The 23,106-nt window shown below is 33.0% G+C and overlaps 1 protein-coding gene across 1 annotated transcript; it reads left to right on the forward strand.

Moving 5' to 3' along the window:
• Positions 1 to 855: 855 nt before the first annotated feature.
• Positions 856 to 21,356, forward strand: LOC134276182 (melanopsin-B-like). The gene is made up of 3 exons (XM_062758459.1): positions 856 to 1,437; positions 20,729 to 20,834; positions 20,947 to 21,356. The coding sequence occupies exons 1-3, from the start codon at positions 865 to 867 to the stop codon at positions 21,282 to 21,284; spliced, it is 1,017 nt and encodes a 338-aa protein (XP_062614443.1). The 5' UTR covers positions 856 to 864; the 3' UTR covers positions 21,285 to 21,356.
• Positions 21,357 to 23,106: the final 1,750 nt, after the last annotated feature.

A 23,106-nucleotide genomic window follows, 5' to 3' on the forward strand; every position in this document is an offset into this window, starting at 1 on the left:
AGAAAAGGGGTGGTTTAATTGTTTACCAACAAAAAACGAATTTAAAAAGCAGAAAATCCGAAATGCTCATTTTTTTATTGTGCTTTTACATATCATGTAAATACATGTACATATAGCAGATGCTACATATTAAAAATATGTTTTAATTTTCTACTAATAACGAAAACGAAAATTTGACAAAATATACGAACAGATTCAAATTTTCAAAAAAATAATAGTAAAACAAAAATATGAACTATTTGTTCATATAAGGCAAATGACGTATAAGGATTAAATTTTAGCTTTCGGAGAAGGTTTTTATATAAATTTCTATAAAAACATAACAAGAAATGTATGTTCATAAAAAAAAGAGTTGCAAATGTAAAGATTCTCATTCTTTAGCCGTCAGTCCGATTTAATCCTTACCTATGTGCCCTTAGTAAATTCTTATTTTTTTTCATTAGACTTCTCACCATTTGATACTTTTTCGCATGAAATACAAAATATACAATATATTTGCAAGAATTTGGATAAATTGAATTGATTTTAAATTTGATGATAGATGAACCAATCGTAACTGCGTAGAACTGAAACTCCTCGAATCTGAACAAATCTGTCAAAGTTAAGAAAAAAATATAAGCAACAAATTCACAGATATTGATTACTCCTTATATCCACAGGGCGGGGAAACAATCTATCGGAGACACGCAATGTATAAAAGTCACCGTTCAGAGTAGTGTACTTTAAAAGTGACAGGCTACTTCACACAAGTGTGAAAGATGTATCCTGAGCATGTCTTCTAGATTAGAGGATATCATTGTAGTTAACTCTAGTGAGAATGTATCGACTTGTGTGGCACCGGGGCATGGACAGCTCTCCGATACAATGTATACTATCCTGGCAGTGTACCTCTTCTTCGTTACGATATTTGGTATTCTTGTCAATGGTGCTATCATCTACTTGTACTTTTCACGTAAAGAGATCGCTACAACTAGCAATATGTATGTAGTTGCATTATGCATCTGTGGTTTTCTTATTGCCATTCTAGGGGTGCCATTTGCGGCAGCTTCTAGTATAAGACACGAATGGCTATTTGGAGACGGACTCTGCAAAGTTCATGGATTTTTACTTACCGGGTTAGGAATTGTAATGATAGCTATTTTGACTGGCATAGCGATTGACAAATATATTTTTATCGTACAATACCAATCTCACCACAAAGTTACAAAGAGCGTCACATTAGCAATCATTATTGTATGTTTTGTTTACGGAGTGACGTGGGGAATCTTACCATTGTTTGGATGGAACAAGTATGTTCTGGAGCCCGCAAGACTGACATGTTCCGTAGATTGGACTGGGGATATAGCCAATCATTCATACGTGATTACTATATTATTCACAGGTCTCATTATCCCTGTTAGTATTATAGCGTATCTTTACACATCGATTCTAAAAAGGGTAAGTATAAAAACAATGTTTATTTATATTATTTTCATGACCTATTCTTCCGATGTTTTGCTTTTTGTAACCAAGTCAAAAAGGTACATCAAACACATATAAATTCTGAAAATTAAATAATAGTCATTTGCTCTTTAAAAATTCTTTAAAACAATTACCCACTTTTGATTATTTTTAACCCCTCAATATATTATACAAATAGTATTATATATATTTTAAAAAGAATTTTATTAGATATGGCAATACGTTTTTTTTAAGTATTTAGATACTTACGTGCATTGCAATATCTTAAAGGTCTATGAAACAAGATATTTTTATCATTGACATTACACAGACGCGACGCTTTTTCAAATAATTAGAATAGAATGCTTTTCCTTATTCCTGAAAGCAATGCAGACTGGTAATTCTGTTTAGAGACTGTCGTAACGACATCATTATCTTTTATCTCTAAAAAGAAGGATGCTTCTAATTTGCACTCGGCATGACTCTTGAAAAAAATGACAATTTTATTGATGCTTCGGGTTATTTTGGGCTCTATTGATAAATAGGTTTATTGTATCTAGAAAAGGGGAAATTTCCCTTCCTTTTTTTGTTTCCAGTTTTGATTGTCTAAAGTATGACCTGAAATATGGCTAGATGAATCGTTCAGTACAAATCAAATTTTAAACGCGTTTTTATATAATTTTTCTATCTCTGGGTCATCGCTTCACGATCTGAAAACGTTATCTGTGTACATTTTAACACAAAGATACAAGCAAATAATTGAAAAATCGAAGAGAATGCATAGGGACCATAAAAACTTTTTCTCCAAAAGAATAACATTGCGTAAATACTCTGTTTTCATTGTCTTTCAAAACGATGGTACATATACTCGTATATGCTATGTCTTTGACGTTAAGGAAGTGGTTCTTTGCATCGGGATATTTTTATTTTAAATTCACTGATCTTGTTTAACGATTTTTTTTTTTCAAATCTTTCGTCCAACTAATTTTAAACATCAACTATATAAAGTAATTTATAGTAATGAAACATTTTCCAGATCTGCTTAATTAGCTTTCTCACAGTACGGTCTGCCTAACTGTGGTCTGTCGACAAATTAGTCTGACTGAATTGGACATTTAAACTATGAATGTTTCTGTAGATGCCCATCTTCTTTCTATACCTTGGGCAATTAAATACCTAATACTCGACCAAAATTAATGTTAAGTCTTTTTTATCCTTTGGTTTAGAAATGAAAGCATTACATTCTCACCGAATGTGTATTGCAGACATGAGACGCCAATTAACCTCTGCATCCCCCGGAAGAAAGCAAACATTATTTATTGACAGCAAAGTGAATCAAATATGCAACTGCAATATCACTTAATAGACAATATGATACAATGGGTCCAATCCCATTATGAATTCCAGGCCCTATATCATCATCACTATATCATTGACACAAAATGAAGGTCAATTTCTTATTTTGTCCTTTAACAAATTATTGTAAACTGATGACTTTCTCCTTCAAAATGCTGACTATAAGTTTCAGCACATTTATTTGATAAAGAGTTCTCGTGCGTTAAAATGATCAGAAATAATGAGGCGCATAGATTTTATCAGGTCCTGACAAGGATTGCGACACACCTAATGACAGCTAAGAGTCACGAAGACTTGTATCTTCTTATGGACGTGATTTTCCTTTTATGAACAAAGCATTTATGTTATATAACAATAAGTTAAGCTTCGTTTAATGTTAGCTCGTGATAACATCATGGTCTTACTAAAAAATTTGAACACCCGCAAGTAAAACTACTTATATCCAAGTTTAGGGACGCTGCTCATAAATACACATTTCAAAGTTCTCAAGCACATGGTTAAATATTTAGTAAAATAACAAAATACATTTTCATATAAAAAATTACCAAAGGCAATGACTGCAGTATATTTATATATCCAGTGAAGAGCCAAGAGACAAAAGCGCTCTGGCTTAAATAGGGCTGGGACGATATATCGAGATATCGATATATATAGGATCTCTCATGGTTTGTGGTTTGATATGATTTTTATCCAACGAGTTGTGTGTTTTCTACCCCCGAGCCTTGGCGAGGGGATAGAAAACACACAACGAGTTGGATAAAAATCATATCAAACCACAAACCATGAGAGATTCTTTTTATCACATATTTTGTTCACTGTAAATGCGTGTTTTGTCTTTATTTCTAATTCAAAGTTCCCTTTCGGTTACCTCGAACCAAATAACGTTATAAATAATATTACGCTGTATGAAATAGTTCGTACAAAAATAAAAGAAAGAAAGTATTTCAGCACTTATTTTTTTTAATTCATGAATGAAAATTTGTTTAAAAATAGCAAATGAAGTGAAATTTGACAAATAAAGTCATCTATAATCATCATTGACTTTAGTCATCCGAGTCCGTGTCATAGATGACACGCGGCCTTTTCCGTGGTGTTTTGTTTGAACATTCATGTATGTTTACAATAATTTTTCCACCGTGGACGTCTCCATTCAAGAAGTTTTGAATTCCCACTGAAACATTGACAATCATGGAACTTCCAGTGTTGGATGTGTTAGTGTTTCGTACAGCGGTATTTGTGACTGAATTGTTTTGTGTCCAATTGAATGTGGCGGATCCGGGGTTGTTTACAGGAGGTGCGGAGTTCGAAAGGATGCCAGATATACTTTTGTGTTGATTTTCATTGATGCTGCTGTAATTGTTAATGGATTGGATGTTTTTATGGCCAGTTATCTGCATGATTTGATTTGGAGGTACGTTGTTTTCGCTTAATTTTTGCACTAGATGTTTTCGAGCGCTGTGGTTAGTGAGTTTTTTGTCTCCACCAATGCCAGCTGCATTTGCCATTCTTTTCATTAAAGATGCTAATTTGTTAACGCCAACTGGCTGTCTCTTAAACCATTGTTCTTTGACTGACATAGCGTGTTGCTGGGTATGTGTTGCTAAATAAAATGGATCATCGGGTTTTGAAAAATCATAGGGTCTTTTTTCTGAATATAGTTTGTAAATAGCAACTGGGCATCGATCTGGCGCGTCGGTATTTGCCCACATTTTGGGTTTGACTACACGAACATCCCTTGGATTTATCCCTGGTCTTGTTTTTGATTGCCGTTCATTGAATGTTAGGTATTCAACGCCAGAAATGTCGGTTTGTAAACAAATGTCACCCCACGACATGGATCTGTGTTCATCTGAACCCCTCAGTCCAAAATAAATCGTGTTGAATAGCCAAAGTGAATTTAATATACTCTCAGGAGTTTGAACCCCTAATAGACCACATTCCCACAGTTTATTTATTTCTATGTCAGTTAATGGATCTGCCTTTTTAGACAGGTTTCCTTTGCCCTCGCGTTTAAGACTTCGCTGTTTTGCTTTGACAACTTCGCGCACTTTAACAAATTCGATGCTTGAAACAATCTGAAATCCATACTTCATTTTACGTAAATATCTATCGAAGCTGCTCATAAATGATCGCAATGTGTTTGGTTCATAATTTGAGCCATCAGGCTTGCGGACACTCAAGAAAAATTTACACAAAATGTTACTCAGTTCAGAATGAGGGATTGCTTCTATTGGTCTGCTTTCATTTTGTGTTTCAAGAAACGATTTTAGCAAATTTATGTCAGCAGAAGTTTTTCTCCAGGTGTTTTTGTTCTCTTGTTCATTTATATATTTATCAATATCATTTTCATCTATTGATTCAAAACGCGTTCCAGACATCGTCTGCTGCGAGACAGGTCTCTCTATTTTGAGACGGTAACTTGGAAATGGCAATATCAGACCTGTTCCCTTAATCTCAACTTCATGAATAATTTTATCATTTTCAAATTTAGAAGATTTCACCTAACCTGAGCCACCTCCATCAATTTTTACAACTGAATTATTTGGAATTCTCTCCATCATGCACATGTATTTGTTTATTTACATTACGTCACGCGGCGTAGGAATACATAGTGTTGATACGAAAACGATATCATATGAGCTATATCAACGGGATAAAGGGGTAAATATGTGATAAATCGTGATATCTGTGGGGATGATACGCATATCGATACATATGAAGAAATATCGATATATCGCCCAAAAAAATCTTACTTCTGTTTTTCTTTGTTTATTTAACATTTGGGGCTAATATATATATAACATAAATAAGCTTAATATAGATTAACACCACTTGAGTGAAATATTTTTGTTTTAAAACATATAAACAACTATTTTGAATAAATCATTCTTTTTTGCAAAGAAATAATTTGTTTATTTCAATGCAAAAAAAGATTTTATAAGCAATTAAACATATCGTGATACATATCGTATCGTGGCTCAAATATCGTGATACGTATCGATATAGAAAAAGTTGTATCGTCCCAGCCCTAGGCTTAAAGTGCCATCCTCTACAAAATCTTGATTATTTTTCTGTATTACTACCTATACCAAGGACAGACAGACACACAGAAAGACAACAGAGACAAAGAATAAAGCTTGATCATGAAATAAGCTTGATATTGAATATACAATGTGTTCATCCTCCAAGAAAAGTCAGTATCATAATGTCCTTGTATATAACTCATTTTACATATTAATTGATGAATCAAGAATATCAACACATCATTTTGTAAGTTTTATGGTCGATACAATTACCTTGTCAGCAAATACAATCAATCATTAAGTCAAATGCTGTCTTACGGTTTTTATACTGATTGTTAGGCCATTATTTAAAGACTGGATTGTCGACGGATTTTCCATTATTTTCACTATTACGACGAGGAGCACACGGCGGATGGGGACAGATCGGCAGGGTATGCTCACTTCTATATGGCACATGATCCCTCCTCTGATATTTTAGAGGTCCACAATTTGCTCTGCTCCCTTTTTGTATAGTTTTAATGGACTATTAATTGAATAATTTTCGTCCTCTTCTTATATATTATCCAAACATCCAAACTAAACTTTATTAAACTACAGGTACTACGTAAATTGAAAGCATTTTTTTAAATAAGTATTTTACAAATCAGAGGAAATGATTTAAATTATTCACAGATGAAGCTTGTTATTTCGAGTATTATGTGTTTTATATTTCGTTCAAAACATTTACGTACAAATAAATGCATGAGTCTATCCATGTATTATAACACCTAAAACTTCCTTTGACGAAGTTCAATATTTTTTTTTATCATTGCTAAAAAATTAATTTAAAAACTTTTATTAAAAATGTAAACAATTTTAATGCAAAAAGGGTCCCGTAATTGGTTAGAAGACGTTTGGGGACATGTTATTTGAACCAGTATTAAAGTGGAACAAATTTACAAGGGAAATCTGTAATCTAACGTCACATTATTGAACTTGATACAAGTAATGCATCGATATCCTTATAGCATCTTAACGCATCACACAAAATTGTCTCAATATATACATGTATCAATGCGTCGGTTGAACGCGTATCTCCAGTTATATTTCAAAGGCCAGTAAAGAAAAAAATAAGTAGCTTCGTTACCAGTTCTTGATAATGCCGTATTTTTACACCGGCATCAATCATACCTTGCTATTATCCACGTATCTAAACAATAACCACAGTAATCAATATTTCTGGATAAAAAGATATTCGAATAGGGAAGTGACGCGCTTGGTACACAGTAAAATCAATTGTGACTAGTTTTTGAAAAATAAAATTTTCTTTGAAACATCCTTAAACATTATACATGTATCATAAACCGCATGAGTGGTTACTTGAAATATAAGGTTTATTAAAAATGTTAAAAAGTGCACTAATTTCCTACTAATTAAACTAGGAAATTGAATTAAACATACTTTATTTTGTTGTTAATACGAGGGCTGTCCGGGAAAATCGTGGACAAAGCGTTTTTCTCGTAAAGTAATGAGCGCACTGTACCGAAAATTTCAGAAAATGTTAATTTATCATATTGAAGTGCACCTTAATTTTTTGATGAAATGAAGACAAACATTTATTATGCTTGAATGAGCACAGGATACGGTCCTGCGGCGAACGTTAAAAAATAGTTTCATCTGAGAATACAGTGTATTACATTGTACTTCAAAATAAAAGATTTAAGTAGAAAAGATTTGAGTAAAAATTATATAATGTGTAATCCACTATCTGTCATGTCATTTTGTAGAAAGTTTTAAAGCTTTTCCTTAATATTTGGCAGTTAATTTCCAAGCTTTCGAAATGGGAAAGTGGTAAATACATCACACGAAAAAACGGCGACGTTTGATAACGTTACGTGCAAAGCAAGGACGCACTAAGAGACTTTAAATAAGTACATATAAAATTATAAAAATATATCTAAGTCTTTATATTGCAAGTAAAAGAGCAGTTTTCTCAGCCAATTTTTATTTGAGTCCCCGGGTAGAACAAAGCATACAAACTGCTAAGGTAATAGCGAAAGACGTTGTCACTGTAGACTGTCGATATACGATTGCCTACAAAGTTGAATGATCTTAAGAATATTGTCCATAACTTACTAATAAATCTTCAGAAAGCCGTGTACTTATGCCACATTGACTTTTTATAATTATGTGGATCGGGATTTAAGAGAAAATCAAGTATGAACATCAATGAAATTCTTAAATTTAATTGAGACCTATAAAACTTTTTAGCAAATAGAAAACGTGACGTTGCTTTAGAAACTTTGACATTATCATCTTTGTGCCGTAAGGCGATACAACATATAATAAATATGAATGCACAAAAGATATAAGATAATCATTTCTAAGTAATATTGAGTGAAATAGACCTTACGGTAAAAAATCAAAAATATAATAATTTTATCAAATCTCAGAATTGCATCGATAAAATTCTTTTGACCATAGTGTAATTTTAAAACGAGAAAAAAAAAAGCTGCCGCTCTTCTACTTTTCCACCAGAGCATAATAAATAATGTCACACCAATGGAGATCAATATTTAATGCAAAATGATGTCGAGGTCTTCTTGTACGAAATATATTCAACTTTTTTGGACAAACTTACAGAAGGTAGAACTGTAATTTTGTTTAATATTCCCTATTAAAAGCAGAAAGCGAGCTCGAGTTTCTACTTTCGAGCGATAATGAATTCCATTCATTTAAGCACAGTTGGATCAAATTGTGATTTATAGGTTTGAAGTCTACATACGGGTCATTATTTGGAGATTTCCTTGTTGTATAAGGGGAAGGTTGCATGACATTGAAATTTCCCTACATTATTATATTGTTTGGGAGTTCTGGAAATATGGATATACATGTATAATAACAAAGGGAAATTCCAAAGTTAAATATAATAGTACACAATAGTTTACAACACACTCTCCCTGACAAGTTGTCTTAATATCTAAAAGAACTTTTTCAGAGATACGGTCATATTTTTGTTAGACAATATCTTGTTGATTTAACACATAATGCAAAATGTTTTTAACCATTCAGAAACACAACGAAAGATTGCCAGCTTGATTTTTTTAGTTGACAATGTTATTTGCTTACTTCTGTATCACAACTGGTTATTTTTATACGAGTAATATGTAAGTGAATGGCACTTTCTTATTTACGTTTAAGGTAAGACTGAAAAGAAAACAATATTAACCAACAATTAAATGAATCGATATCAAATTACAAGAACTGATAAATCTTTAGTCTTGTTCTAATACGCTTAGTCGTCTTCCTACGATCACTGTGTAAAAGGGATCGTATTTCCAGTCTCTACCTGGCAAAATAATATTGCAGAAACAAAAAGATGTACGTTAAATACCTCTAACCTTGTTATATTTACATCCGCTGAATATTTTCTCATTTATTTCTAAAGAAAACCCATTGCGTTAATCACTGCATGAACTACAATCGACATGTCGCCTGTACAGATTTCTTGGTCAGTGGCTGTTCCATCAATGAAACGTATACAGACGTTCGCATCATTAATACAATAATTAATCTTTTAAATCCTACTTTAAATGATTATTTACACAGATATAAATATAATGTCTTTCTTTGTTTGTTATTACTGGAATTAACGGTCGCAGCTATTGCAGAAAAAAATTTACATAACCCGCTTACGCAAGTTATGTATTTTTTCTGCAACAGTTGCTTCCGTTAATTCCAGTAATAACAAACAAAGAAAGCATTTCATTGTTTAAATAAAATCCCCAAGGATAGAGAGAACCTATTTACATGACTTCTATAAGTCATTAACAAAAATCACAACAGAACTCTTTTTTGGCTTAATTTATTGGACGTGCTGTTTCAAGTTATTGAAGTAAATTAAGCAAACAATAAAAATAAGAAAAGTACGTAATACCCTCAAGGAATTCCCTGCTACCATATACACATGCCTTAATTAAGTCTTTATACCTATGAACAGAAAACCTCAGCATATACTAGTATATCTTTAAGAATGCCCCATAGACACTGATGGATACTATTTCCCAAGATATATTTGATCCATGTAATGTAAAATCTGCATTTGATTGTTTTCAAACGTTTTGCAGTTGGGAATGAAAATATATTATAATGGATGAAATCCATCGAATATGGGTGATTGAAAAGATCTGTATAGTATACCATCTTTTTTTCAAAATATTATTTTTTTCTCTTTTTCTCTAATTTACGAAAGCCTACAAGGGTCAAATTAGAAAATAAAGAATATAATGATCATTTCTTTAGTGTAAGCTCATCATCGATGTATATAAATAACACAGTTTTCACATATGTTCTCATTTTAATCTTCTTGGCAAAGATCATTTTATGAGAAGTTTTCAGCTTTGTGTAGTAACAATGCCTAATTTAAAAGTGAATTCTTTGTGTTGACAATCGGAAAAACCACGGGGTATTCTGTAATTAAGAGCTCTGAAATAAAACTTTTCAACGGTGAAAAAAAGACTTAAAGGTGCTTAGACACAGATTTGAACTTATTTCTCAAATTTTCTGTATAATATCACGACTTATATGTTGCTTTAACATTTCACGCGAAAATATAAGAAGAAACCTCTTTTGTCTGGAAATTATTGAAACTATGAATCTCGGGACGCGTTTTATTAACACAACCTTGCAAGTTCACAAATTTTAATTTTATCCATAATACTTAAGAAAAGTGGGTTCCAATTTTGTAGTGTATCAATGAAAACTATTACATATATAATCCAGAAAATTCAGAAATCAAACCCCTTTCACTAGTGTTGTCAGCCCGTGCTCAATGTTGTTTACAGAGTTTAACAAATTGAATACACCCGTGAAGCGCACATTGTGTTTGTAAAAAGGGCGCGAGCTCTGTTGTTGTTCATGTAACTTACGTTTCACCGGGTGTATTCAATTGTTAAACCCTGCACACACCACTAAATACTGACTGACAAAACTGGTAAAGTTGGTTTTACTTTCGCACATTTTCTACTGTGAATTTTCTGGATTATAGTTGTAATATTTTTTTATTATAAACAATAGAATTTCTACTTTTCTTAAGTATTCAGGATTAAGTTAAAATTTGTGAGAGTGAAGGGATATATCAATCAAACACGTACAGAAATTCCAAGTTTCAATAACTTCCAGAAAAATATCTTAGTATGATTTGCTATAGCAATATACTTGCATGTCATGAAATTATACAAAAAAATCGAGAAAATCTTAACATAAAATCTGTGACTTATCATCTTTAATACTTCTACATTTATAATAATATACATTATACTGCATTTCTTATTGAACGACCCTCGTAATTAAACTATACTATGAGAGTTATGAATAAATACTTACCATGAAAAAGGAAGGATAACAAACATTGATTATACCCTTTCAATTTTGCAGTTTGTAGGTTTGATTATAAATTAATTTAACAATAATTAGTTTATTGATTGTTACAGGCATTGCTGATACAAATCTATAGAAATTCACTATGATTTAAAAGATAAAATATTGAAAATTTATAAAGGAATTTTAATTACCACTCAATTTGGGAATTTTCATTGAAAAAAAAAGGTTTATTGATTTCTACGTGCATTGCTAATGCACAATGATCAATTTTTTAATTCAAATTCAAAAGAAATCTGCCAAAAACTTTAAATGAGATTTTAATTGCTGCTCAGTTTAGGTATATTTAATGAATAACCTCCTAATCAAGACAGATGAGAGCAGAGTGAAATAGAGACAATTTTATGAATTGTGTCTATTTGTCAGAATATCCTTTACAAGTCTTTAGAATCACCACAACGTCAGGGGACCAATGGCATCAGAACTGATGACCTGATGACCTTGTGTGGATACTAGTAATAAAACCCATACCTTTATATCTGTAGCAAATTACCTGGAAATCAAATGCGAAGATTGCAATCTTTTTCGTTTACTGCTATGTATTCTAGCTTAATATTCATCTAATTATAAACCTAGATTTACATCTATGATATATATCTCCTCATTTCATATAAACATATATCTTAAAAAACCCCACGTACACATCTGCTATGATTTATTTTTGTTGAGATTTACACGAAGCATAGTACTGTTTTATCTTTCTACTACAAACAAACCTTAATTATGTGATAATTGAAAAGTTGTACAAGCACGTGGTTTCTCTTTCTTTATAATTTACTTTAGAATTTTGTCTCAAGAAGAAACTACAGGTCGAGTGATATTCTCTCTTAAAGCAGAAATAAAATCATGGGGTTCTAAAACGTTTTCACACTTAAATTATCTCTGTCGGGAATTCATGCCTCATGTTAAAAGAGATGGAAGAAAGATCATATCTTTAAGAAATATTGCTATTTCATGAGAAGAGAGGCTCAAGAGGTTATATATGGTCGAATATTTTGTATTTGACCCTTTCCCTATTAAACGACCTCAATCGTTGATAAAATAACGCAAAATTTATTTCAATTATTCAAACAGGACTGCGACCAAAGGATCAGTAATGGAGTATTCCTCTCTCAGGAGTATTGACAGCAATTTGTCCGTTTACTCTTCAACCCATACCATTTTATTTAACTAATGCACTTATTCTATCTAGTTAGCGTACAAAAATATTTCATTTTACTTTTGCATAACATTTATCATGAAATATATGTCTATTTCTGAAAAAACCAACATTTTTGTCAAAGTGTAAAAAAAAAAAAAAACAAAGATGTATTTGTGAAACACTGATGCCCCCATATAGCAACATAGCGAAGGTTAAACCTTCTCAAATGCAGATCAAACATGTTGGTACCTAAAGTAAGGCCTTCTCACGAGAAATACAAATGTGAAATATAAAACCCTAGCATCACCTGTTCAAATGTTATGACCAAGGTTAACATTTTTAAAGGTAGATCAAACTCTTTGGTCAAAGGGTCAAGGTTGTTGCTTTCTAAAGAAAGGCCTTGTCACAAAAATTACATATGGGAAGTATGAAAGCCATTGTCCTGACCGTTCAAAAGTAATTGCAAAGGTCAAAGTGTTTAAAACGTCGGTCAAACTCTAAGGTCAAAGGGTCAAAGTTGTTGGTATCCAATGAAAGATCTTGTCACAAGGATTACATATGTGAAGTATAAAAGCCCTAGCCCTTACCGTTCAAAATTAATGAGTAAGGTTAAAGTTTTTGAAAAATAGGTCAATCTCCAAGGTCAAAAGGCCGAAGTTGTTGGTATCCAATGTAAGGTCTTTTCACAAAGAATACATTTGTGGAGTATGAAAGCCGTAGCATTAAATGTTCAAAAGTAATAGCCAAAGTAAAAGTTTGGAATTTTGGTGTAAAGGTCTATCAAAGTCCAAGGAAAAAGGATAAATTTGGTGGTACCGAAAAAAAAGGTCTTGTCACAAGGAATACGCTTGTGAAATATGAAAGTCATAGCTCCACTAAATCAAGTTATGGGCAAGGTTAAAGTTTTTGCGGAAAACCAGACAAACAGAAAGACATACAGACGGACGGACACGACAAAAACTATATACCCCCGAAACTTTAATGCGGGGGGGGGGGGCATAAAAAAGAAAAAAAACAAGATGTGTTTGTGAAACACCGATGGCAACATAGCGAAGATTAAACTTTTCTTAAATGCAAATTGAATATGTTGGTACCCAAAATTAAGTCTTCTCAAAAGAAATACAATTGTGAAGTATGAAAGCCCTAGCACCACCTGTTCAAAAGATATGGCCAAGGATAAGTTTTTGAAAGGTAGATCAAACTCCTGGGTCAAGGTCAAAGTGTCAAAGTTGTTGGTTTTTTCCACAGCTGAAAAGTCATCACAAAGATTATTAATTTGAAGTATAAAAGCGAAAGTTTTTAAAAAGTATGTCAAACACCAAGGTCAAAAGGCCATAGTTCTTGGTATCCAATGAAGGTCTTGTCACATGGATTAAATACTAGTAAGTAAAGTATGAAAGCCCTAGCCCTAACCCTTCAAAAGTAATGGCCAAGAATGTTTTTAATAAGTAGGCCAAACACCAAGGTCAAGGTCAAAAGGTCAAAGATATATGTTTCCAATGTGTGAAAGGTCTTCTTTCAAGGATTACATATTTGACGTTTGAAAGCCATAGCCCTTATCAATTAAAAGTTATTGACGAGGTTAATTTTTTTTAAAGTACACAAATCTCAAAGGTCAAGGTTAAAAGGTCAGAGATGTTAGTATCCAATGATAGGTCTTGTCTCAATCCTAGTATCTACCGTTCAAAAGTTATGGCCAAAGTAAAAGTTTGGAATTTAAAAGTGGGTCAAACTTCAAGGTCAAGGGCAAACGTCAATTTTGGTGGTACCCAAGAAAGATCTTTTCACTAGGAATACACATGGGAAATATGAAAATCATAGCTCCACTAAATAAAAAGTAATGGGCAAGGTAATGAATTTGTGATGGAAGAACAAACTGACAGACGAATGAGATTTAATGTCCCCTTGTTTTCGCAAAAGCGGTGGACAATAATTGGGATCTATGTCTAAATAAACTGAATATTAAACACCTACACATCTGTTATGTATTAATTTCACTAAAATCTGTTGATATTTGGGATAGAATACCCAATTTCTTTTATGCTGAATCAGCATTTAACTTCTTCAACAATTTCTGAATGTCTGACTTTCCCGAAGCTTTGCCTTATATACCGTCTAGTTTGGCTGGTCCATTCCCAAATCTGAGCCCCTCTTGCGGCCTAGGCCTGTCCTACCTCCAGAGTAATGATATGAACACACTTGAATTTACAGTTTAAAAAGAAGCTTTTACATGAGAAGAATATTTATAAAAGTGCTCAAAAATTTTCACGAATTCTTAATTATCTCTCCTTGATAGAGGGCGCGGCATAGCCTGTAAACAAACTCAGACTTTAATTCCCTTCACTCAAAGATGATTTTGGCAAGTTTGGTTGAAATTTTTCAAATGTTTCTAGAGGATATGTAAAACTGTTCAAGGTTTATGGACAGAAGGACGCTGGACACTTTTCATTCAGAAAGCTCACATAAGCCCTCGGCTCAGGTGGACTAAACACTTATTGAACTAAACATACTTTAAAAGCAAATCTTCATTTCATAAAATTTATACCTAAAAGAATCAAATCCCTTACTATAAATAAAAGATACAATATCCTTTCTTTATCACGTAATGTTATCGCATAATATGTATCTCTTGAGGTACTTAAAATGAATATGCTTGTCTTGAGGCCTTGTGGTTAATACACAAATCCTGTTATCGATTTTAAATTGAAGCAAACATATTTAAGCAAAAGTGTCAATGGTTAAAAAAAGTGTAGCAATAACAAACAACTCCATGCACTGTATGTGTTTTGACTAATGCTATCTGTCAATCTTCTTAAGTTGTTATATACATAAACTGTACAAATAAATTCATGTACAAATAATATCAAAAGATATATTATTTTGGAGAATATGAGCAGTATTTAGAGACCATAAAATAGGTAATAAACAAACCTCCCTCAAAGAAAATTTTATTGAAGGAAACTGACGATAAGAAACAACTGGTTATAAACCTCAAAAATCCATTAAAACAACAGACACAACACAATGTGCAGCAGGGCAAACACCAACGGAAATCTGTGAACAATTAATTCTGTAAATGTTGGTCTTCAGTTGAGGTTTTTTAATAACGCATCATAAAGAACTGGTAATTTGAAACTCAGCAATGAATAAAATGATATTGAAACTATTATTTTATTCTGAAGAAAAAACTTTTTTCGAATAAGTTGCAGAGTCATTCCACATAAAATCAGACAGTAGTGAAAAACTGTCTTTGTTACAGCAACCGGGTTTTCTTTGTGTGAACAGAACTACTAATATTTCTCTAAACATTCACGAATCTGGTACGAATTTTACACAACGACATTAAACTGACTAGGATGATATGTTCAGGCTCATGACAAACCCTCGACTCATAGGAGCCTGGAGAACTTTTCTGCCGGTAACTTTCAACCTATCAGTTTGACCTAAGGCAGGAGTCATGAAAAACCCCAAAAATATTAGCAATGTTTGTACCAAGAATGAACTCCCAATTATTTTCCATTACAAAGTTGAAGCCCAGACAAAAGAACTTATTCATTTTGAATCAGCAACTTTGAACTTGCCAGAGGCTCTGATTTATCCTTGTGAAAAAGTAATCTCTGTTCAAAGTAAGAGCTTTCAGTGATTATGCATTACAAAGCTATAACCTCAAAACATTTTTCTACCACTTACCTTTAACATGTTAGATTGATCTTGGATCAAGTCAAAACACACCCTTGGATAATGAGCAATCTTTTTATCCAGTATCAGCTTCCAGTGATTCTTCATTACAAAGTGAAAGTTTAACCTTTTTCAGCCACTGACCTTGAATTTGCTTGAATGACCTCATATCGAGATCATGACACACCCTTGGGTGAAAAGCAATCTCTGTACTGTACAAGTACGAACTTTCAGTGTTTCTCCATAACAACTTTTAGAAGGACGGAAAAAGACAGATCTAGAGGCAGACATGTTGTTTCCAATCCCCAAGAATTTCGTTTGCAGGAGCTATAAAAATTCCTATCTGGAAAAAAAAATTGTAGGAGTTATGTGAACAAAAGGGATAACTATGTAATATGTAATTTACACAATTTACCATAATTTAAACATGTAAACCATCTCCCTTGATTTGAAAAAAAAAATTGTAGGTGTTATCTGAACAAAATGGATACTCTATATGTAATATATTTTTATGAAATACGTACAAAATCTCCCATGATTGGGGTTTGATATATGTATTATTTTTTCCAACGAGTTGTGTGTATTTTTATCTCCGGGGCCAAAAATCAAGGGAGATTCTTTCTACCCCATGTTTAACCTGATTTCACATAGGAATCCACTTTATTTTATTAAGCCTCTGTCACCAAAACCCTAAATGTGAAGTCACAACTGTGGGATATAAAAAATATCCAATGAATGATATTCAGAGTAAAGGAATAAACATGGGATAGATAAATGGATATAACGAACAGTGAACAAACTCAAAAGTCCATTCAAACAATACTAATTGGGATCAGAGCAAGGAAGGACCTCTAAAACATCAGAGGTGGGATCAGGTGCCATGGACCCCTGCCTACCGGTCTCACACGTCATTTGCACCTTGCCATCAGAGCAAGGAAGGACCTCTAAAATATCAGAGGTGGGATCAGGTGCCATGGACCCCTGCCTACCGGTCTCACACGTCATTTGCACCTTGCCATCAAAGCAAGGAAGGACCTCTAAAACATCAGAGGTGGGATCAGGTGCCATGGACCCCTGCCTACCGGTCTCACACGTCATTTGCACCTTGCCATCAAAGCAAGGAAGGACCTCTAAAACATCAGAGGTGGGATCAGGTGCCATGGACCCCTGCCTACCGGTCTCACACGTCATTTGCACCTTGCCATCAGAGCAAGGAAGGACCTCTAAAACATCAGAGGTGGGATCAGGTGCCATGGACCCCTGCCTACCGGTCTCACACGTCATTTGCACCTTGCCATCAAAGCAAGGAAGGACCTCTAAAACATCAGAGGTGGGATCAGGTGCCATGGACCCCTGCCTACCGGTCTCACACGTCATTTGCACCTTGCCATGATTGAAAAATAACTGAAAAATCCGTCGTCGTATTCAGTGTTTATATTATGGACAAACAATTACAATGAAAATCGATAGTCAGCATTTGACTTAATGATTGATTGCATATGCTGACAAGGTTATTGTACTGACCATATAACTTACAAAACGATGACACTAACTTCAAGACTATTGATATTTTGTCTTTTAACAACTTACGTCTACACATTTAGAAATTGTCCATGTGCAGAGCATGTTCTTGCGTATCGGATCAACTGATACATATAAACCCCATATGCAGGTGATAGGGTATTGCTATATAAGTAAGGGAAGTTGAAGATTGAAAAGTAAAGTCATCACGTTTATCATAAAGCTTATTATATAAACATTGATGTCTTTTGCTAGTAGTATATCCAAATATGAAACAAATGTTTTAGACTCTGTGGTTTCTTTTATTTAAAGCCCATCGGGTATATACTGTGTCAACACGCATTGTCAACTAACGATACATTACCGATTTATCTAAATGATTTAACAATGACTTTTATGGTCATATGTGACGGGACTGTCTATAAAGAGGCTTAAATACACTTTATTCATAGGTGCTGTATCAAGGATGTACATATTTGAAATGAAAAATTAGTCAGTTCGTCGACACAAGAAAATAAAAATAAAGGCAGTTTAGAGTAATATTCTTCAAATTTAATGCATCGTTTCAAAGAATAAAATGGTTAACTCATCATTTAACGTCCCTCTCGGAAATATTTTCACTTATTTGGAGACGCCACCATTTGTCGATGGAAGGTTGCAAATTTAGACTTCCGTGTATATTTACATGGAGTACTCAGTTTTTAGGGTAAATAAACAGTGGGGATCTTTTTCGTGCCAGGAACTACTGCTAACGGTTTTCGTTTTTCAAGGTATCGTTTACGTAAGGATCAATTTCTTACTCCGATACCCTAGAGCAAATGCCCGAACCAAGCGCTACCCGGGAGACCTGTCTAAAGATTCATCAAATGACTTGAATAAAAAGCCAGTATTTTTTAGATTCCAAATTGTTTGTTTTTTGCCATAACATGTCGAAATAAAAAAATATGACTTTCTATTGCAAACTGTAAATGTTATAATTTGCTTTGTCATAATCTAGAATTGCTTAAATGTAATGAAAAACGTTCATCGAATTAACTGGATAGAGGTTACCATGATAGAGGTAACTTTATAGTCTCCAGTCAGTAAATTAAAACAATTTACGAAAATTCATGTCTTCAGAGAAACAGATATATCTTTGCATTTATGACAATTTTAAAATAATAGTCTTCTAAAATTTCTTTGCGTTTATGACATTTTAAAATAACAGTTTTCTAATATTTTCAAGAGCCAATCGAAATGAAAAACAGAACGAACTTTTGTAATGATGTTATATAATAAGGACCGTCCTTGAAAAATTAGGACTCCATTACCATCATCTGAAAATGAAATCATTATAATTATTGTGTCATGAGAGGAGTATTCTCAACAAAGTGAAAAAAAAAATATCTCAGTAAAACAGCACATTCTTCTTTTTTCACTTTTCAATATATATTTTCAAACAACACAAACCTCAGATCACATTATTTTTCGAAATTATGATACATCGTTATCCGATGTGAATCTTAAAAACCAAACATATAGCACTTTCGCTAACCACCTTCTTTTGATCAGTTTTTTTTTTTAAAAAAAAAAAGATGCACTCTTACAAATCAACCTTTAAAAGATTTTATCACATTAAAAATAAAACAGTAAGCCATACCTACTTTTACTCGTTTCCTTTTCAGGACTTTCCTTAACCTCTATAAAATCCAGTAAGGTCATTTGTGACAAAGTGATTTTAAGGTTGATATTTGAAAGATTTTTTTCCAGAAATAAAATCTCCATATGGAGATAACGAACAGTATTCAAGATCAAAAGTCCATAAAACAATACAAAATTGGAGAAGGATCAAATAAATTGATAAAAAATGATAATTTTTCTCACAAAAATAGTGAAAGAAAAATTTCAGGTCATACGCAAAGTAGTTCGAACTTGAATGGATTCTTCCCTGGAGTTGAAGAGTTCCACTAATTGAAGGACCTGTGTGCAATACTTTTAATGTTTATATATGAATTTTTACACCTCTTCTAAAACAATTTATGATGAAAAAAATCAAAGATCTATGTTTTTTTGTACATGTTTCTTTGAATAATGCAAAAAATTTCATAATTTGATCTTTTCAAAAACCTGGTAAAGCATGTTGATTTTTTGTCTAAGAACGTGTAATGTTATTACATGTTTAAATTTTGAATATCTTGAAAAAATATCAGTACTGTAGGTAAGGTACCTTGCGTATGTCCTAAAAATACTCAGTTGCATTTAATGTTTAGTGTAATAATAAAACATGAATAGTTACATAAGTTTTATATTGTAATGAGGTTTTATGATCTGGATTCTGACTAGAAAAATATTTAAAGTATATTTGTTTATGTCTTATATTTTACGTTGAATGAGATTTCAAGCAGAGACTATATTTTGTGCGGAATGCTGGCGTATGAAAATATCTCATTTTCTGCTTTTCAAAATTACTTCTCAAAAATGAATTTAGTCAATGAATTTTTTTTTTCAAATATAACTCAAATAATTAATTGATTGAAGGTTTTATTATAAAAAAAAAACAATCTGATTTTAAAAACAAATTATACACTTGTTAGCTTTTGAAAGGAACGAATTTAAGAACACATAGGAGCAAAATAATCAGTTAAAAAATCAGCATTTTTCTGTGAAGATAAAGGGTCGAAACTTTTTATTTTGATATCACATTACTTGTTTCTGTGACTACTTAAACATATTTTAAAAATAAGAGATTTTTTTGTGTACGAAGCATAATTAAAAAACCAGCTGACATATAAATTCAATGTAAGGAAAATAGAGGATGTAATTTATTAGCCATCTTTCTTGTTACTTTGTTCAATTCAATTTGGTACTTTCATCTGATAAACCTTTTAGGGTACATCATTTGATACAAACAATAAAATGATTAAATTTTTAAAAATACAGGTAGGAACCAGGTGACTGGTAAAAGTGTTTAATGCCTAATGTCATTGAAAAGGATGATGACCTTGATCCAACCTTGCCCATAAAATAAAACGATCGAATAAAACCTTAATTCATAACTTAGTTATATTCTCATCTTAAATGTGTAAAAATTTCTTCAAATTTTAAACACAATAAATATAACAAGAATTCTTCTTTAATCAAAAGTTCATTGTTGAGGTTGATGTCTTTTCAGGTCCACAGCCAACGAATTATTTCACAACGAATTGTCTCTCATTCACGTAAAATCAAAATCGTTAAACGGGAGAAAAAGATAGCTATGACATTGTTTATGATGGTTGGTGAGTATACTTTTATTACAAAGACAGGAACATTGTGAATATTACTATGGCTTTAATACATTGTTCAGATTATCATTATCATAATCTAACAATTACGTTATATTCTCTTTAGCTTCATTTGTGCTTGCCTGGCTACCATATTCTATTTATGGTCTGATATGCATACTTGGATATAGCGATGACATCCCCTTAGTTTGGCATACCGTTCCATCAGCATTTGCAAAAGCATCCATTCTCTGGAACCCAGTGATATATTCCTCACGTAGTAACGCCATGAAGAGAGCTTTGGGAGAAACCTACCCTTTTCTCCGCTGGATGATTCCCAAGAATAAAAGCCAACAAAAGCTGCCTGGTCAGACAACACTGGTACAGATGAACACGTCTAATGGATCGGATGCAATCTTTGTTCAATCATTATGTGACAACAGGGTCACGTCTACGTCTCTTTAATTAGACCGAGATTTCCACTCATTAAATATTGAAAGGTTACCTTTTACTCGAACAGCTATCCTCTCTATTTTCCCTTTATTCCCTTTAAATAAGATGGTCTTCATTAATAACACAGAAACAGAATATGCGAGTCTTCATTGAAATTTATTAATATTATGTGAGATGAAGAAAGCATTTAGACTTTATACTAGCATATTCTCACTTGTGCTTTGTTGTTAAACATTATATTTTAAAACTATATATTTAAATGCATGCATTTTTACAGTGTTATCTTGAACTGTCGCGTCGTCGTGTTTTTTTTATATTGTATTACATTCAAGTACTTACTCCGCATATTGCCTGAAATGTTGAGAAATTTTATTATTAATGAATATCGTATTGTATACAGGGTTATTTTTGGCCGAATTATTTTCCCCTTTCATACTTCCATTTTTACTGAATTTTTTTTTTGGTAATCCACCGAGACACAATTTTGTTGAATGTCATGGACACCTGTCGATGTTAATATTTGTTAATCTACTTACGCCATTCCTAAAGTACAAGAAACAAGAATGTTTCTTTTAGAAATCTCCTTAAACCCAACTACCACACTCTTCTATGGACAAGCGCTAAATTCATTTGAAATTTTAGCTCACCTGAGCCGACGGCTCAAGTGAGCTTTTCTGATCAAACTTTGTCCATTGTCTGTCGTCGTAAACTTTTCACATATTTACCTTCTCAAGAATAACTGGGTCAATTTTAACTAAACTTTCCACAAAGTATCCGTTGGTGAAGGGGATTCAAGTTTGGTGAAATGAAGGTCCACACCCTCATTCAAGGGGAGTTAATATGGAATTAGTAAAAAAAAAATAATTACATCTTTGAAAAAATCTTCTCCTCAGGAAACACTGGGTCGAAAACATGAAAGTTATGCGGAAGCATCCTCGGGAAGGGTAGAATCAAGTTTGTTCAAATCATAACCCCTGGTGGGTAGGGGGAGATTTACTCAGGAATCAACATTTAGATATATCGACGACGGATTGTCAATTTACAACAGTAATTTGCATTCCTATGTCAATACGATATATCCTGGTGAGCTTGGGATAATAGATACCACAGAGTCTGACGCATCTGTTTCATACTTGGATATTTTACTTGAAAAAGACTTTAATGGTAATCTAACAACCAAGCTCTATGATAAAAGTGATGATTTTTAACTTTTCTATCGTCAGCTTCCCTTAAATATGCAGCAATATACCTTCATCATCTGCATACGGAGTTTATATATCTCTTTTGATTTGATATGCAAGAGCATGCTCTACGTATGAACAATTTCTAAAACGAGGTAAATTTTTGACAAATAAGTTGTTGAAACAAGAATATCAGTCTCGTTTAAAGTCATCATTACGTAAATTCTATGGTCAATACAATTACCTTGTCAGCAAATACAATTTATCAATGAGTCAAATTCTGACTGACGTTTTTCATACTAATAGTTTGTCCATTATTTTGACACTGAATTGGCGACGGATTTTCCCGTTATTTCCCGATCATGACAAGGAGCACATGGCGGGTGTGACCGGTCAGCAGGGGATACTCACTCTTCCATGGCACCTGATCCCACCTCTGTTGTTTTAGAGGTCCGTGTTTGATTTGCTCATATTTTGTATTGTTTTATGGACTTTGATATTGAATATTGTTCGTTTTCTCCATATCCTTCATAGGAAAAAAGAGACAGGATAAGTGATGTTGATATGGATGCGTCCCTTAGATAGAGCCAAGTGCACAATCAAAATTATTCAAATATGGGCCAATGGGGGTATGGCTAGGCCACAATGGAGGA

The sequence above is a fragment of the Saccostrea cucullata genome, unplaced genomic scaffold, assembly GCF_032062105.1.
Source record: "Saccostrea cucullata isolate Sc308-1 unplaced genomic scaffold, CSIRO_AGI_Scuc_v1 ctg151, whole genome shotgun sequence".
Classification (NCBI taxonomy): Eukaryota; Metazoa; Mollusca; class Bivalvia; order Ostreida; family Ostreidae; genus Saccostrea; species Saccostrea cuccullata.

Bases quoted from the DNA above. Each gene is read 5' to 3' on its own strand.
- LOC134276182 (XM_062758459.1), top strand. From the start codon at position 865: ATGTATACTATCCTGGCAGTGTACCTCTTCTTCGTTACGATATTTGGT. The intron at 1,438-20,728 runs GTAAGTATAAAA...ATGTCTTTTCAG, and splicing joins ACACATCGATTCTAAAAAGG to GTCCACAGCCAACGAATTAT. The intron at 20,835-20,946 runs GTGAGTATACTT...TATTCTCTTTAG, and splicing joins GACATTGTTTATGATGGTTG to CTTCATTTGTGCTTGCCTGG.